The 18,556-nt window shown below is 40.1% G+C and overlaps 1 protein-coding gene across 1 annotated transcript in view; it reads right to left on the bottom strand.

Moving 5' to 3' along the window:
- Positions 1 to 18,556, bottom strand: part of DGKK (diacylglycerol kinase kappa) — a gene marked incomplete at its 5' end in the record, with an annotated part of 190,945 nt that overhangs the window by 5,423 nt on the left and 166,966 nt on the right. The window contains 11 exons of the mRNA XM_082716525.1: positions 1,540 to 1,626; positions 2,646 to 2,787; positions 3,328 to 3,488; positions 4,748 to 4,882; positions 5,221 to 5,334; positions 5,987 to 6,094; positions 6,371 to 6,467; positions 12,062 to 12,169; positions 13,780 to 13,876; positions 14,334 to 14,438; positions 15,502 to 15,721. Of these exons, the coding sequence (XP_082572651.1) occupies positions 1,540 to 1,626; positions 2,646 to 2,787; positions 3,328 to 3,488; positions 4,748 to 4,882; positions 5,221 to 5,334; positions 5,987 to 6,094; positions 6,371 to 6,467; positions 12,062 to 12,169; positions 13,780 to 13,876; positions 14,334 to 14,438; positions 15,502 to 15,721 (1,374 nt within the window). The remainder of the gene's footprint in view (positions 1 to 1,539; positions 1,627 to 2,645; positions 2,788 to 3,327; positions 3,489 to 4,747; positions 4,883 to 5,220; positions 5,335 to 5,986; positions 6,095 to 6,370; positions 6,468 to 12,061; positions 12,170 to 13,779; positions 13,877 to 14,333; positions 14,439 to 15,501; positions 15,722 to 18,556) is intronic.

The raw sequence follows: 18,556 nt of genomic DNA, 5'->3' as shown, positions 1-18,556 counted from the left end.
CCATGAGCTTCAAGAAAGCCTGAATGGCAATGAGAGGCCAAGATCTCATATTTCCTGCTGTTCGGATTGCAAGGCGACTGAGCTCTGCCTATATATAGAAGGTACTTGTGTTGTTGTTGTTTAAGGCTGAAAGATTCTAGCTTGGGGCTCAGATGCTGGGAAGGCCTGGCCTGATTGCTTTAGCCACTTTGCCGCCTGTGCAGTGTGCCAATTAGATGTGCAAATGGAAAAGGGGAAATGGATGCACTTCTTGCAATATCAACTCAGACACCCCTCTTCAAATAAACCTTAATTAGATGAGAGGCAAGAATAGCACCTGCCTCAGGGCTTTAGCAGCCAACCCAAAAGTGGGGTGGTCACGATCAGTTGACTCATCAGAGCACACTCGTCAAGTGTGCCTATAGGGTTTGCATTATGAGAACCATTCAACTATTCTTGTAGCTCAAAAACTGAGCTTCAGTCCATTTTCCCTAACATGAATAAAATCTACCATGTATCAGGCTGCTACTAGTGCCAGGCCAGCTATGCACTTAATATACAATAGTTAATTTAATTCTCACAACAACCTGGAGATGTAGAGATTACAATTACTATTTCATAGATAAAGAAACCAAGACCCAGAGATGTGAGGTTGCTTCACACAGCTAGTGTTAAGGATTCAATTGTGTCCCCACCACAAGAAAGATATGTTGAAATTCTAGCCCCCAGAACCTAAGAAAATGATCTTATTTGGAAATGCCATCCTTGCGGATGCCATACTCCATACTGGTGTAGGGTAGGTACCTGATCCAATATGACTGGTTTCCTCATAAGAAGATGGTCATGTGAAGACAGAGACACATGGAGAATACCATGTAAAGATGGAGGATTGGAGTAATGCATCTACAAGCCAAGGAGCATCAAAGATGGCTGGCAAGTCACCAGAAGCTAGAAAAGGCAAGGGAGGATTTGCCTACAGGTTTCAGAGGGAATATGGCCCTGATGACATGTTGATTTCAGCTTCTAGCCTCCAAAACTGTGAGACAAGAAATTTCTGTTGTTTTAAGTTACCAAGGTATCAGCACTTTCTTAGAGCAACCTTATGAAATGAATGGAATTAATGAGTGGCAGATCAGAGATTTGAACCTAGTGCTTCCCACTAGTCTGTATTGTCTTCCCATATGGTGACAAAGGTATATGGAAACTTGGGAGATATAGAGCAGCCCAAAAGAGTTCACCCCCTTCTACTGAACCTGTGTGAAGTATAATGAGAACACCCTACTTTTGATTGGCCTGGTCTGGACCTAGGAGACATTTACCAAAGGAGAGGGAGAGACTTTTCTTCAAGGATATGGTAGCCACTATGGATTAGCATAATGGTGAGTTGACACAATCAATAACAATCAATAATACTGGGTGAGGATGACAAACAGGGACTACCAGGTAAGCACCTGGCCAAAATGTTCTACATGTCTTCCAACACCCTAGAACCAAGCATAGACCATAACCATGTTCAGATGGAACACTTTGCCCTCCCTCATTCCAACCCCCTCCACTCACCAAGTTTTCATCCAGGAAAGCTTTGGTGTCATCGTAGAGCCCTTTAAGACTAAATGTAACATCTACTGCATCATTTCTGCTTAGAGTCTGAGAGAAGAAAGGAAAAGAAAGGAAGGGAAAGGACAAAGACAGAGGAGTTGTTGGTTAGTAAGCATGCAGCTGGCTTTTCTGTAGGAAGGTAGGAGCAGGCTAGTAGGATGTTGCCATAGGTGAAAAAGTAATATTCAAAATATAGCACAACTAGTACAGCATGGACATCAGCCAATCAGAACTGACATAACCAGAGCTGTGAACTACTGGTACAGCTGTATTTGTGTGTTCTACAAAGTGGTGTAGCACACCTTGGCATTTGGCACCATTGATTGACTGCAGTGGATATAGTAAAATAGGAAATATGTAAACCAGAGAGTAAATCTGAAGCTACTTGTTGCTGCTACACTAAAACCTCCTTTCCCATGGGAGGTGAGATTAGGCCCAACCACCCTTTTCAGAACTCTGGGCTTTGAGCTCCAGGCCTCCACCAACTAAGTCTGGTTGAAAATAAATAGGCAATCCAAGTTTTAGGCAGCCTTGATCCTATATGTGGCTCTTTTGTATTGTTTGTCTACCACTAAAGTTACTTTTTTAAAAGAATCACTTAAATTTTCTGGCAGTGGGTAAAGTCATGGGTCAGCACATTTAACATCAAATATCCCAATCTGGAAATTTCCCTCAAGAGGGAAACCAAGGCAGCCTGGTGCTCAGGTTTCCATGTCAGGCATCACTATAAGAGTTTATACAGGCATCCACTTGGAATGAGGAAGTTCCAATGCCAAGTTTCTCTCTATCCATTGGCTATTTCTCCCACGAGGCCAGTATTGTTGATAGCTCTCAGGAAAAGGGCTAGCTCTCAGGCTGATGAAATCTGCTATGGAATTTCCCCAGTAGCCACTTTCATTTGTAACGAGTTAAGGAATACCTCTATTCCCTGTCTATTCTATCGATCAGTTTCCTGCCATATCATTTGCCCAGTTTCTCCACCCAGCCTCTGGCTCACTTTTCTTCACTTTCATCCCCTTTCCTACTTGGTTTGATTCTTTTTCTTCATCTGCCCCTTCCTTTCTTACCTCATTGGGAATGCAGGAAGCTGCACCTGCCTCATTGCCACTATCTTGGCTGTAAAATATATCATTCAGGATGTTAGCACTGGCATTCACAGAATCCATGAGAACAGACACATGCTGGTGGACCTTACTCAGGTCAGTAAGTCTGTAATAAAGCAAGAACAAATAAATGGGTCTGGAAATTTTAAAAAATCTTCTGGCTTGGGGTGCTGGAGATGGTTGAGACAAAGGTAGAAATGAGAGCCTGGGTACCTGGGTTGGGTAGTTAACTAGGCCAGAAAATGTTTCTGATCTTTTCTAGGTATTTGTCTTTGTCCATCCTTATGTCACCTGAATTAGATACCGGGTACTTTGGGAGAGTGGGAGGCCAGGCTAGAGAAGGGAAGCTGACTCCAAGAACTCTGAGGCCCTCTTGATATTTAAGGGCAAGTATAAATATTCTTAGTCCTCTGGGTTTGGGGCATCAGGAGATCAAATGAACCTCTGGGGCTAAAGGAAGAGGTCCAAACTGGCTTATTGCTGAGCACAAAGATCCTCCCTGGATCGTCAGCGTCCCTGCCAATCTTCAGAGCTCTGGGAGAGACTCCTTTCTGAGGCCAGGCTCCCTAGGAGCCAACAGACACAGGTTAACTTCTCCCTAACTGTTCTTGGGAATCCCACCCTGTATCTGGACCAGTCTGCTTACCTGCTGATGAGGTTTTCTGCAAGTCGAGCTAAGTGCTGCATTTGGGCATATTCCTCATCAGAGAGGCTATCCTGAGATTCCTGGGAGTCCAGATGAGGTTGAGAGGCAGCTTGAATTTCACCATGCTTGCACTCCCACATTTTCATTGAGTTCTCAAAGTCCTGAAAATAAAGATAGTGGCAGATCCTGATGATCACTATAGCTTAGAGGGTACTTGACAAATCTGTTTGAGTCTGATATTTGTGGGGATAATGGGTAAAGGAGAAAGTGACCCCACTCATTCTTCTATACACTCATCTACAAACCTCCACATCTATCCTTCATTTTATTCACTGTCCCTTTCTTACTAGGCACTGTTAATTTTTATTGTTACTGTGATGTGTCTTGGGATCACATGCTTCAGTCAGATAGATGTTAACCTTCTAGATGCTCCTATATGAGAGTATCATAATCATAAAACAATGGTGCATCTTTCATGTTCCTTTCTTTCCCAAATCTAGGCCATATGTTATGATGCATTTTTTAAAAAGATTTTATTTATTTATTTATTTATTTGAGAGAGAAGTGAGCAGGAAAAGTGGGGGCAGAAGGAGAGATAGGAAAGGTAGAAGCAGATGTCCTGCTGAGTGCGAAGCCTGATATGGGGCTTGATCCCAGGACCCCACGATCACAACTTAAGTCAAAAGGCAGCTGCTCAACAAACTGAGCCACCCAGGTGCTCCTGTTGTGATGGACTCTAGAGCCAGACATACATAGTTTAATTTTGAATTGTGCTTCGGTCACTCACTGGTTGTGTGATTTTTAGCACACATTATTTAACCTGTCTGGTTTTCATTTTCCTCACCTGTAAAATAGGCACAAGAGTATCTACCTCACAGGATTGGTGGGAGGACCTACTTGAGAGAATACATGTGCCCGGCACAAAGTAGGCTGTTTGTAAACCAGACTTCCCCTCCCTTCTCTATTGTTATTTCTATGGATAGTTCATGGGTCAGAGTGGAAGAAAAGTTCCAGGTGCTGAACATCTGATCAATAATGGCTTCTTTCTAGCTTTAGATGGTTTGACTGCAGTAGGTGGCATTTGCAAATGCAACATTTTCAATCTTAGAGGAACTTAAAGACCATATTCAATGAAGAATCTCTTGTTGAAGGAGATATCTCCATAGCTATTTGAGGCATTTAGTTCTCTGTGCAGTGGTGGGAGAGGAACAACTTTGTCCAAAACCAAAGGAGATAACTTCCTGTCTCACTGTCTTGGAGAGTGGTTTGCAAATGTCTGTATATAATAGAATGTCTCAGAGAGCTTATTGACAAATGTAATTCCCAAGTACTACCCATCTGCATTCTGATTCAAAGTGTCTGGTGTAAAAGGTGACAGCTATAGAGGAGACAATAAAAGAGAAAGGTGAGACTTTCTTACCCGATCTCTTGTCAACATTTGGGCAGCATTCTTGTATCTAATCTTGATAAGGCCTGGCCTCTGAATCCAGGCCTCTCCATCCACCTGCACTGGGATACCTTCTTCACCATCAATGGTTATCATCACCTCATGGCACTGCCAGAGAAGAGGGAGCATGGAGGAGAAAAATGAGGCCACTACTACAGATCAATATGATAATCTCACAGTAATGGCCTTAATGTGTATCTGAAGCAGGACTGGCATGGATGTGAATCAGATTATCTCAGGGAAAAACACCTGTTTCCTATGGGCTTTTTGCTCCTTTTGGACCCTATGACTTCTGTCTCCAACCTTAGCCAGCATGCTTACCACCCACCAGATAACCTCTCTCCACCCTGGCACTCTTAGACCCAGTTATTTTGTGGGACTACTCCACATTTTAAGTTGTAGCTCAAAGCCCAAACTTTTCTGGTGCCCACCCAACCCTTGCCTACCTGGGCGATGCGATGATGATGCAGGTTAATGATACGGGACATTGCCATTTGTACAGAACCAAAGATAGCCACTACCTCCAGCTTCCCATCATCTATTGCAGGAGGCTCATATTCCTGAGGAGGAAAAACTGGGTCACATATCCCACCTTCAAGAAACCATACCCTGACTATCACAAGCACATATGCTGTGAAGGCTCCTGGTTAGAATTTTTCTAGCTCATGAAGAATGGAAAAACTACATATTAAAAGGGGAAAGATGAGGTCAGGAAACCAATCTGGGAAAAGGGCACCAAGATCACAGTTTTTAAGCCCGTTTTGAGATTACAACTCTTAGCTTGTTCCTCCCTGTCCAATCTAGCATCATAAATCCCCAAGGTCAGTCCCACTGTCCTCATGATCTTCTTGGGTGAGCTCAGAAGAAAGGACTCATGGCCAATTTCCCAGGTGGTTTTATTGACAGAGCTCCTTGGAGAAGAGAAAACTTTTAAGGATCTTTCAGTCTTGAGGAATAGAAAATTCAAAGTCTAGGCAACACCTAAGAATTGATCTGATCCTGAGGTCTTTGGTTGTTGATTCTTGTGTTATGGGATTGTAATTGCCTTTTTAAAAAAACCCCTGATCACATAACTGAGCTAATAAACATCCCCAGTCTATCTCCCATTCCCCCACTGTCTACTTTCTATACCACTCATTCCAGCAACCCTTTCTGAGAGACCTTATAGGGGGTCAAGCCTTTTTCCTTCCCTGTTCCTTGTTCCATACTCACTGCAGTTGCTGTGCTGCTTCCCCAAAAGTTGACACCTCCAGCATAGCTGGTAATGTTGAGCACTACAATGCCCTGCAGGTTTGGCAAGGAGATAGCTTCTCCATCACACTGAAAGAAAAGTGTAGTTCTCATTGGTTAGCCGTTCAGATACCAGTGCAGAGGGACATTTACAGAGATGGGGGAAGAGCTCTGTTTTATCTTCATGTTATCATTTTTCTTATCCATAAAATGGAAATCTGTCTTTATGCCTTCCTCCCATAAGCTGCGAGGGAAGATCAGAGTTAAAGCTTGGGGAGAGCCAAAGATAAAGGGGAAAGCTTATTCCCAAAGTAATGAGATTTCCTTTCTACATGTCTAGGAAGTACTGCCCCTTTTTCCACTCACCTCCAGGTGTACACGTTCTTCTAGTTTCCTGTAAGAGCGATGGAAAAGTTCCTTGCTCCCCAGAAGGCCATACCACATCTTGTTCTTAAAGCGGCTACTATAGGGAGGAAAGGGTAGAGAAAGGTAGTCAGAAGGTGAATAATATAAATGAAGAAAAGCAAGAGGAAACACCAACTTTTTCCTCAAGTGCCTTCCTTTTTTAAAAAAAAAATTTTAAATTTCAGTATAATTAACGTAAAGTGTTTTATTAGTTTCAGGTGTACAATATAGTGATTTAACAATTCTACACATTACTCAGTGCTCATGACAAGTGCACTCTTTAACCCCATCACCTATTATACTCATCCCCTCTGGTAACCATCAATTTATTCTCTATACTTAAGAGTTTATTTTTTGGTTTGTCTATTTTCTCTTTGTTCATTTGTTTTGTTTCTTAAATTCCACATATAAATGAAATCATATGGTATTTGTCTTTCAGTTATTTCATTTAGTATTATACACTTTAGATTCAACCATGTTGTTGCAAATGGCGAGATTTCATTATTTTTTATGGCTGAGTAATATTTCATTGTATATCTATGGAATGGGTATCTTTATCCATTCATCTAAGGATGGACACTTGGGTTGTTTCCATATCTTGGCTATTGTAAATAATGTTGCAATAAACAGAAGGATACATATATCTTTTTGATTTAGTGTTTTCATTTTCTTTGGGTAAATAGCCAAAGTGGAATTACTAGATTATATGATAATTCTATGTTTAATTTTTTGAGGAAACTCCATATTGTTTTCCAGAGTGGTTGCACCAGCTTGCCTTCCCAACAGTGAAAGAGGGCTCCTTTCTCCACATCCTCGTCAACACTTGTTTCTTGTGTTTTTGATTGTAGCCATTCAGATAAGTGTGAGACATTATCTCATTAATATTTTGATTTGCATTTCCATGATGATTAGTGATACCGAGCATCTTTTCATGTATCTGTTGGCCATCTGTATGTGTTCTTTGGAGAAATGTCTGTTCACATCTTCTGCCCATTTTAACTGGATTATTTGTTTTTCTGGTGATGAACTGCATAAATTCTTTATATTTTGGATACCAACCCTTATTGGATATATCATTTGCAAATATCTTCTTCCATTGAGTAGATTATCTTTTTGTTTTGCTAATTGTTTCCTTTGTTGTGCAAAAGCTTTTTATTTAGATGTAGTCCCAAAGGTTTATTTTTCCTTTTTTATTTCCTTGCCAGAGGAGACATACCTAAAAAAATGTTGTTACAGCCTATGTCAGAGAAATTACTGCTTGAGCTCTCTTCTAGGATATTTATGGTTTCAGGTCTCATAGTTAGGTCCTTAATCCATTTTGAGTTTATTTTTATGTATGGTGTAAGAAAGTGGTCCAGTTTCATTCTTTTGCATGTAGCTGTCCAGTTTTCCCAACATCATTTGTTGAAGAGACATTTCCTATTGCATATTTATGCCTCCTTTGTTGTAGATTATTTGACTATATAATCATAGGTTTATTTCTGGACTCTCTATTATGTTCCATTGATCTATGTGTCTATATTTGTGCCAGTACCATCTTCAAGTGTCTTCTAATAGAGAGGAGTCATGTCGAATGGTAACTGGACACAAGAGGGGATGCTAGTGTAACGTAACTTGAATCCTTATGCAAATACCTATTGAAATGGGTTCCTGACCCTCTGGAAGCCTCAGAATCACCTCAGTTTGTTACTTTTCCTTGATTCTGATATCAGCCCAGACTTGGAAGACACAGGCTATATTCAGAAAGCAAATTCTTAAACTATGAGCATAACTGGTTTATACACACCAGCTAGTCTGGCAAGTGCTATTCCAGGAGCATAAAATTTCAGCAGCTTGAGATCAATTTCATTTGAAGCATATGACTCTTATACTGCAATATATTTGAAATGTAAAATTTCTGGCAAAGTGAAAGGATTTTTCAAAACCTGTATATTAAACCAGTGCCATAGAATAGAGCTAAGTATACAAGGCAGATCGTAGAGGAGCCAGTAGAGGGAATATGGGACAGGCAAAGGATGTCAGGAGACTTAGGGTGGAGGTTGGAAGGTCAGGGTTCTACTGACTTAAGATCTCTGATAAAAACAGGCAGGGGCTTACAATCACTATAGAGTTTGGATAGAGTTTACTATGAGTTTTTTTTTTTTTTACTATTTTAATTCTTTTACTGATATTAAATCAGATGTATGTATATTTTAATAAATACAGTACATAATCATTCTTTGTTATTCTTGTATAGTATTCCAGACCTTAAGCTTTTATGCCTGATTATGATGTGGATGCCTAAAAAAAGTAATAGAAGTGTTGTATTTTATAGTTACTATTATTCCATGTACTGTATAACGAGATATATTCTTCCATTGCACAAGCTTCCTCTTGGAAGTCATCAAGGCAATTTAGAAGTATGACCCTTGAACTCAGTTTACTTCCCAAATTCTTCACTCACTCACTCACTCTCTTATTTCTTTAATTTTTAAAATTTTACTGTATAACGAGATATATTCTTCCATTGCACAAGCTTCCTCTTGGAAGTCATCAAGGCAATTTAGAAGTATGACCCTTGAACTCAGTTTACTTCCCAAATTCTTCACTCACTCACTCACTCTCTTATTTCTTTAATTTTTAAAATTTAAACACAATTTATATTGTGTTTATTATATTATTATTATATTATTATTATTAGTTTCAGGGGTAGTATTCAGTGGTTCATCAGTTGCATACAATACTCAGTGCTTATTACTTCAAATGCCTTCCTTAATGCCCATCACGTTACCCTATCCTTCTACCTGCCTCCCCTCCAGCAACCTTCAGTTTGTTCCCTATAGTTAAGACTCCCTTATGATTTGTCTCCCTCTCTGTTTAAAAATAGAGCTACCCTATGACCTAGCAATTAGTATTGCTAGTTTTATGAACAGTGTGATGCAAGGTTCTAAGTTCGTCTTTTTGCATGTGAAGATCCACTTAGCACAGCACCATTTTTGAAGCTATCCTTTTCCCCAAGGAATTGTGTTGGCACCTTTGTCAAAAATCAATTGATGAGAAATATAAGATTTTTTTCTAGACTCTCACTTCTGTTTCATTTTTCTATATGTATTTGGTATTTATCCAAAGGATACAAACATAGTGATATGAAGGGGCACATGGACACCAATGTTTATAGCAGCAACGTCCACAATAGCCAAAATATGGAAAGATCTCAGATGTCCATCAACAGAAGAATGGATAAAGAAGATGTGGGGTGTATATATTTATATAATGGAATATTATTCAGCTATCAAAAAGAATGAAATCTTGCCATTTGCAATGACATGGATGGAACTAGAGGGTATTATGCTAAGCAAAATAAGTCAGTCAGCGAAAGATAAATACAATATAATTTCACTCATATATGGAATTTATGAAACAATAGAGATGAACACAGGGGAAGGGAATGAAAAATAAAATAAGGTGAATACTATGAGCTTTTAAAGTAGAGCCACAATGAGTTACTACAAGGCATGAGTTTTGAAATGTAAGAAGGCTAGCACAAAATTATTTGGACTCTTGGGGTGCCAGGGTGGCTCAGTTGGTTAAACAGCTGCCTTTAGCTCAGGTCATGATGCCAGGATCCTGGGATCGAGCCCTATATTGGGCTCCTTGCTCAGCTGGGAGCCTGCTTCTCCCCTGCCTGCCTTTCCCCCTGCTTGTGCTTGCTCTCTGTCTCTGCCTTTCTTGTTCACTCTCTCTGTGTCAAATAAATAAATAAAATCTTAAAAAAATTATTTGGACTCTTGTTTTAAACCATAAGTTCTCTGGTCACTTTAGTTTCCTCATCTATAAAAATAGGAGTTTAGTTGAATGGAAATTCAAAATACCTAGAGCAACCAAAACAATTCTGAAAAAGAACTAAATTGAAGGACTTTCATCTTCTAATTTCAAAACTTACTATAAACCTACAGTTATTAAGACAGTGTAAAGATAGACATATAGAAAAATGAAACAGAAGTGAGAGTCTAGAAAAAAATCTTACATTTCTCATCAATTGATTTTTGACAAAGGTGCCAACACAATTCCTTGGGGAAAAGGATAGCTTCAAAAATGATGCTGTGCTAAGTGGATCTTCACATGCAAAAAGATGAACTTAGAACCTTGCATCACACTGTTCATAAAACTAACTCAAAGCAGATCATAGACTTAACTATAAGAGCAAAACAACACAAATTTTAGAAGAAAACTTAGGAGCAAATTTTTGAGACCTTAGATTAGGTGAAACTGTTTAGATATGCCATCAAAAGCATGGTCCATGAAAGAAAACAATTGATCATTTGGAACTCATCAAAATTAAAAACTTTTTTTTTATTTTAAGAAAATTAAGACAGATGACAACAAAAAAAGACAAGCAACTGAATGAAATCTTGTCATTTGTGACAGTATGGATGGACCCAGAGAGTATTATGCTAAGTGAAATAAGTCAGACAGAGAAAGACAAATACTGTATAATTTCACTTAAATGTGGAAACTAAAAACAAAACAAAACAGAAAAAGATTCATAAATACAGAGCACAAACTGGTGGTTGCTAGAGGGGACATGGGTGGGGAGATGAGCAAGATAGATAAAGAGGATTAACAGGTACAAACGTCCAGTTATAATACAAATAAGTCACAGAGATGATATATGCAGCATAGGGAATGGAGTCAATAATATCTTAATAGTATTGTATGGTGACAGATGGTAACTACACTTATCCTGGTGAGCACTGAGCAATGTATAGAATTGCTGAATCAATACGTTGTACACTTGAAACTAATATAAGATTATATATCAATTATACTACAATAATTAAAAAAATAAATATATAAAGTAGAAAGGAAAATCACCCTGCAGTTGAATCCCTATGAAAAAATTACTGGTAACATTGTTTTATAATTATAAACCTTCTTCTGTGTACATCTACACATACCTATTTAAAAATGTTTACTATAAAATGAGTCATAAAAAAGACAAGCAACCAGAAAATAATATTTGCAAAGCACATATCTGATAATGTACTTGATTCTCCGCCTAGGTATGCTCTGAGAAAGAGGTTCTGGTGGCAGGTGGCAGGAATGGTTGTGGGGTGCATGCTTTTTTTCTTGTAGTTTCAATTTACAAGGACTCTGAGGCCACCTTAGTACAAAATTACTAAAGGGTGCCAAGTAACATAACACCAGATTGGGTAAAATCAATGGATCCAGGGGAACCAGGTTAGGAACACCAAGACACAGCAGGGCAAGCTTTGATAATTTGTAGCCCTGCCAAGCAAAAACAGACTTAAGCCCCTACTAGGACCTGGTCAAGCTCTCACAGACAGAACAAAAGTAGAAAATTTGCTGAATCATGTCAGTGTAATCCGTTTTCAATAGCAGTAACACCAGGAGCTGTGTTACACAGCAGTCTATTGGTCTAAACGATGTAGGTAGCCCTGAGTTCAGGATGCCAGTGCAGAGTCATTACAAATCAGGTCAACATTTAAAGCAAGCCCCCCCACTAGGCTAATGTTGGGACCAGCGAGTTTTACTTCTAAAGAACCTCTTTCTTTCTCTTGGTTATCTGAAAGGTAGGGGATGTAGGAATATATGTGCATATTGTAATTGTGTGTTTGCATGTAGGGAGGGAAGTAAGTTTCTTTTCCTTACTTGTATTGCCCTGGGTGTTCATCTCTTCTGGTGTTGAATTCGAGAGAAATTTTAGCATCCAGTCCAATTCCAAAATAGTTGTTCATGACACATCTTTCTTTGAAACGTCTGAAATTAGCCACAGGAAAGAAGAGGACAGACATTGGTGCAAGAAAGAAGTGCCATTATCATTAAGCTGGAGGCTTTCCCTGCATGATTGAAAACCACTAAGGGAGGGCCTCCCCTACATTGGGCACGAGACTTATATTTGCGACAGGCACATATAGATCATTGTGTTAACAACTAGCTTGTTTGCTTTAAGAAAGTGCACCCAGCCAGGTGGGAGGATTCAGTGGGATTAGAATTCATAATAAAGAAATCATCTTTGGAGGCCACTAGATATGAATGGTCAATATGTTCTTCACATATAATAGAGGGCAATAGTAATTGACTTATTTGAATAAAGAACTTTTAAGTATCTCAGATAAAAATATATGATGAAAGTGAAGTCTACACTACTGTTTTCAGAGATGTCTGAACTCCTTTGTAGCACTTTCACATCAAAGGGCAAAGTGACTACACATTTGAGGGAGAAGACTGATAAAAGAGGGTAGAAATACACACAGCCAAAAAAGCCAGGCAGTTTTTTTTTTTATTCTTCTGCATCCATCTTGAGTGTCAGCATCAAAACCAGTAGTATGTTGGAGCCAGTTAGGACCAGCTCATATAAGCTGATTATGCCTATTATCCCAGTTCTGCCTTCAATGGAATTATATCAGTAGCTCGAAATAGGTCATGGTGGGAGGGTTTGTACCAGGAATAATTCAGGACTTTTTTCCCCTGGAGAGCTGGTTGTTAAACACTTGGCAACAAACAAACAAACAAACAAAACAAAACAAAAACCACAAACCAAAACAACAACAACAAACCCCAAACCCCAAAACCAAAAACATTTGGCAGTATACCACTGATTAAAACTCATAAGGTAGGTCCATGAGACTTCAGACATGAAGCCAGTGTTGAAGTTGAGGGGTGTAGGGTTGGAGATAGAAATAAATGAGAAGCTGCAGTTAACTGAAATAATTGCCAGCTGTGTCCTTCTTTTAAGAAACTGAAAATGAGTACAGTTCAGTTACTCAATCATAGATAATTTTTTTATTCATTACAAAACTGACCCCACATCTCTCACACATGAGATTTGCCTCCCTCAACTGCAGTCTGGAGATTGGAGTTTCTCTAGCTGATGTCCAAACTTATCTTCTTAATGGAACTCAAAAGGAGAATGTGGTGGAACCTGGCTGCTGGGAATATTTTAAACAGGTAGGGCTAATGAAAAAGATGCCCTTAAATTTTGTAACTAGTCCCATTAGTGCTCATTTATTTTTTAGCGCCTCCAATTATTTACTGTTCAAAGCAACAGTGGAAAAACAGATCCTTTGAAATAACAATAGCTAAAATTTATTAAGTATTTATAATAAGAACAACAGTAATTACTGTTAACACATATAGCACTTAACTATGGGTGCTGAGCACTGTTCAATGCAAGTAAAACACAAGAAACATATGTGGCTAATTCTACAATTATCTTCAATTTATAAAGAGAAACTAAGGTTGAATTACTTTTGTAAGCTCACACAACTAGGAAGTGGAGTCCAGATTTGACTCTAGATATCTTTAGACTATTGTTTTAACTAGAGAAAGAAGGAAGTTATAAAATGGTGGTAGGGCCAAATACTTACATAGTTTCTGGTGTAAAATGTAAGTGCTCTAAATTGAGGTTATCTAGGTCTTCACTTTTGAGAGAAGATATAGAAGACAAAGTGCCAAGACGAGAACCTAGACACAAAAGACATCACCTTGCTGTTAGATACAAACAAGAAAGCCCTTCCCCTCACTTGCATTTCACCCTATTTTCTATGTGGGACCAGGGTCAAACTCAGTGACTTTTTCTTAGATTATAATCAAGGTTTTCAATCCAAAGAGGGATCATCTTAGATGGACAGGGACTTTCTCTGAGAGAATATTAAAACTGAGCTGCTTGCTTGCTGGCAGTGAAAACAGGTTCAAATCTTGGGTGTCATCAGGCTGTCCTTTCAAAGTACCTAATGAGGTCATTACTTCTGGATGTTGACAGGGGATCATATACTGTGAGGTTTCTGGGAAAGAGGGAGGGATATCTACTGCAGAGTAGGATTATGGCTAAAGAAAGATGCATGAGAACACATCCTTATTCTCTGGGAACTCGAAGACAGTGATGAAGACTAGAATAAGAAAGGGAAAGAAAGATCCTTACGGTGTCTTGGGCTCATCTGGCGAATATCTTCTGAGTCATCTTCCAGGGAGAACGTTGAAGTGAAGTTCTTAACCGATATTGTCTGTCGGCTTTGCTCATCCAGAACTATGGAGTAAAAGTGGAAGGAAAAAAGGAAGGAAGGAGGGAAAGAAAGCAAGGCAGGAGGGAAATAAGGGAGGGAGGGAAGAAGGGAAAAGGGAAGGTAGGAAGGAAGGAAGGGTGGGAGGGAGGGAGAAAGGAAAGTAGGAAAGGAGGGAGAGAGGGAGGAGAGGAGAGAGGGAGAAAGGAAGGGAGGGGTGAGGGAGGCAGGAAGTAAGGAAGAAAGGAAGGAATATTGGTTATATATGTTGAGCATTTCTTAGGCATCTCTTTTTTATAGTTAATGCCAGTCAGTGTGTGGGTAAACAGTAGAGACATCCGGTTGACTATCTCCTCTCCCCGACAATGCTGTTTGTAGTCTTCGTTTTCCTACAGTATTGCCCCCATGTCTCTTCAAAACCATGCCTGAGCTTTCCATTTTACTGGTTACTCTTTTTCTGTCACCCAGTAAATGTGAGTAGAAGCCCAGGACCTGGTGCAGGGGAAAAAGGTGGGAAACCCTCTTCTTCTGTCTCAATGATCACCTCTTCGTTAATTAATTTACTCACATGGCTTTTTTTTTTCAGACTTGAGCCTCTAGGACCATGCCATCCTTTTATTCAAATGTTTCATCTATTCCAAGAATATTTGAGAAGTCTCCTTCCTTTTACCAACCTATATTTTGTATAGCTCAGGTGCTCAACTTGTGCCAAAGCTCATAGGTTCAATCCCTATCCTACTAGGGGTGCCTTTTTCTGTCCCATGGGCACAAGCTGCACATATAAATCTGACTTATGTGTTGTTGGAGCAGGCTGAGGGTTAGTTGTGATAAGATTATGGCTACATCTCCACTACTTGGAAACTACAGAAATAGAAGCAAATGGGTTGTTTACTACATTCACAGTGCAGAATGGAGATTTACCTTCTTTCTGGGAAACTTGGCTGAGGTTATATTAAAGGTACCAAGGCAGGAGAAGGTACCATGGCTAAAAGTCAGAGGCCAGCCAAAGGGACTTCCTTGCTACATAGAAATTCATTCACCGGAAACTTCACTTACCTTACTTCAATCACCACAACTCTGGGACCTTACCTTGTTCAACTTGAAATATGATGAGCTTCAAGGATTTCTGGAGATTCTGGGCCTTTGTGGCCAGCTCCAACTTGCACTTGGCTATGTGGTCTATTTGAGGGATGAAGGGTTTTCCATCTGCCTTGGCATCATCTGCATATACTGTAGTACTTTTCTCAACTGCTGCCTCCTCAGCCAGGATATCAATCAGGACACTGAGCTTGTCATACATTATGTCACTCTGTATAAGGATGAAGGGGACAGGGCATTGTTATGAGGGACCAGTACTTGAAAGGACAGAATGAGGAGCTGGGAGGTATGTGAGAGGTAAGGAGGGGGTGGTTGTTGGCTGGAAACTCTGAGCAAAAAAAGTTGATGAAATAAAAGTTTGGGGAAAGAAGTACTTGGTAGATATGATGAGATGACCAAAGGGTGTTAGGGCATCAAACAGATATCATTTGTTTCTGAGCAGCTGTAGGCATCAATGTATGTTGCCAAATTTTTCTTGTGTCAGACTGATTGTAAAATGAGCAAACTTGGCAAACTTGAGGAAAGTTAAACATTTCTGGATTGGTGTTTTCATGGGCATGCTCCTACAGATGTGGATGTGCTTCTGCATGGGTGCCTAGTGTCTGCCTTTGTATATGTGTGTATTTGGGGAATGCACTGAGTGATTATGGCTTGATTTCCTGCTCCATTACTGAATAGTTTGTGACCTGAGACAATTTACTTTACCTCTATGTGCTTTTATATTCTAGGGCAATTGTGGAGATTAAATAAATTAATGCATTAAAAATCCTTAAACGTTTCCTAGCACAGGGTGCTATACAAGTGTTAGTTATTGTTGTTGTTATTTTTGTTTTAGAAATTAATGTGGGTATATTTCTAGCATGTATTTGTACATGTTCTGCTATACAACCATGTGCATACATGCTTGGTGTACACTTGTGTCTAGGTGTGGGCAGATGCTTGGTACATGCTGAGGTACATGGTACATGTATTAGGATGCATAATGTTACTCTTCATTTGGTGAAAGATGGAAATGTGATGAAGCTGGACTTTTCCCATAATAGAGGTTTATCAGCCTTCCCTTTCTTTTACAATTCCCAGTGAAAAAGATTTCCAGTGAAAGGTACACTTGCTTTCATTAAAAAGACAGTTCTGGGACTTCCAGGAAGATGGCAGAACAGAAGGATCCTAAGCTTACCTCATCTCATGGACATACCTAGATAAAAGCCACACTGGTGTAAATAACACTGGAGATGACCCAAAGACTGGCAAAACATACTATTCACAGCTAATCATAGAAAAGAGGCCATACTGACAGTGGTAGGAAGGGCAGGGACGTGATTGGGAACCAAACTGACCTACAAGACTCTATGAAGGAAGGAGGAACACCACAGGCACAGAGAAGGGAGAGGAGAAGACACCACACCAGTCACCTCAGGCATGGGGGACCCACACTGGGAAGACAAATCCCCATGAAAAACATGGCTTTGAAAAACAGGAGGATTTAACTTTGCAAGTTCCTACAATCAGTGAGTCTCAACACCAAGAACTTTAAAAGTCAGTGGGCTCAGCCCTGGAAGAGCTAGAAGGCAGTAGAAAACTGAGTTTCTGCCCTTAAAGACACAACAAAACAAACAACCCCACTGAAATACAGCATCAAAGTAGCAATTTGAAAAACAATTGGTACATACAGGAAGGAGATTAATTTACCACTCTCAGAATGTGGGCTGGGAGGGCAGGGATCCTTAGGAGACTTTTCCAAGAACAAAAGAGCTGGAAGGTTCTATTTCCTACCCTCTGCTCCCAGCCTAGATACACAGACACCTTTGGGAACAAATAGGAATACTTTCCACCTAGCTTGCTAACAGCACACCTCACCCCCATGCACTTCTGTGGACCTGCCCCCTTCAACCCATCCTCAATAATTCTCCAAAGCAGCTACAGGTCTCCTCCCCCAGAGATTAGCACACACCTTGCTAACACCAGGCACCCTGCTCCCTGCATATTCCTGAAGACCCACTCCATTCAACACACCCCTAGCAGAAGACCCACCCCATCCAACATGTCAATCCAGAGTGACTCCTGCCCTGGAGAGAGGGGAAGAAAACCACATATGCATTTCAACTACAAATGCAGCAATGGGCTGGGGGGAGACATCTGGTTTGATAGCAGGGCCCAACCACCAATGAAAGCTCGGGGGGCAACACAGGGAGAATATCCTGCTTACTAACAAAAGCCTTTCAGGGGGCAACACGGGGAAAGCATCCTGCAGTTTGGTGTCTGCAGCTTTGACAAGTGCTTGGTCTGACCCAGCTCAAGCCCAGTGTGGCCCCAAACTTGCCCATTAACAAAACAGGGATGAAACACTGCCCACACTAGGCAAAGAGAGCCATTGCAGATGAGTGGACTGAAGGCAAATGCAGCTCAGCCACAATAGCAGGGCACATGCAACACATATAGGAGAGACCCTTGAAGTACCACATTCTGAGGAACAGGGGACATTGCACTACAGGGCACTATGGGAACTCTTTTTCATAACGCCACTGCTTTCAAGAGCAGGCAGCATAGCTGACTTTCCTAGCACATTGAAACAGATACAGAGATTTAGAAAAAATGGTGAGACAGAGGAATATGTCACAAATGAAAGAACAGGTCAAAATCACACCAAGAGAGCTAAACAAAACAGAGCTAACAATATACCTGATAGAAAATTTAAAGTGATGGTCATAAAGATAGTCACTTGACTTGAGAAAAGAGTGGAGGACCTCAGTGAGATCCTCAACAAAGAGATAGAAAACATAAAAAAGAACCAATTGAAGATGAAAAACTGAATAACTGAAATTAAAAATACATTAGAGGGAATAAATAGTAGACTAGAGGAAGCAGAACAGATCAGCGACCTGGAGAATAGAGTAATAGAAAACAGTCAAGCTGAACAGGGGGAAGAAAAAAGAGTAATAAAGAATGAGAATAGATTAAGGGAATGCAGTGACACCATCAAGCATAACACTATTCACATTATGTGGATCCCAGAAGGAGAAGAGACAGAAGAGAGGGTAGAAAATTT

The sequence above is a fragment of the Mustela nivalis genome (genome assembly GCF_964662115.1).
Source record: "Mustela nivalis genome assembly, chromosome: X".
NCBI classification, from domain to species: Eukaryota; Metazoa; Chordata; class Mammalia; order Carnivora; family Mustelidae; genus Mustela; species Mustela nivalis.
This window is presented reverse-complemented; position numbering and strand designations above follow the sequence as displayed.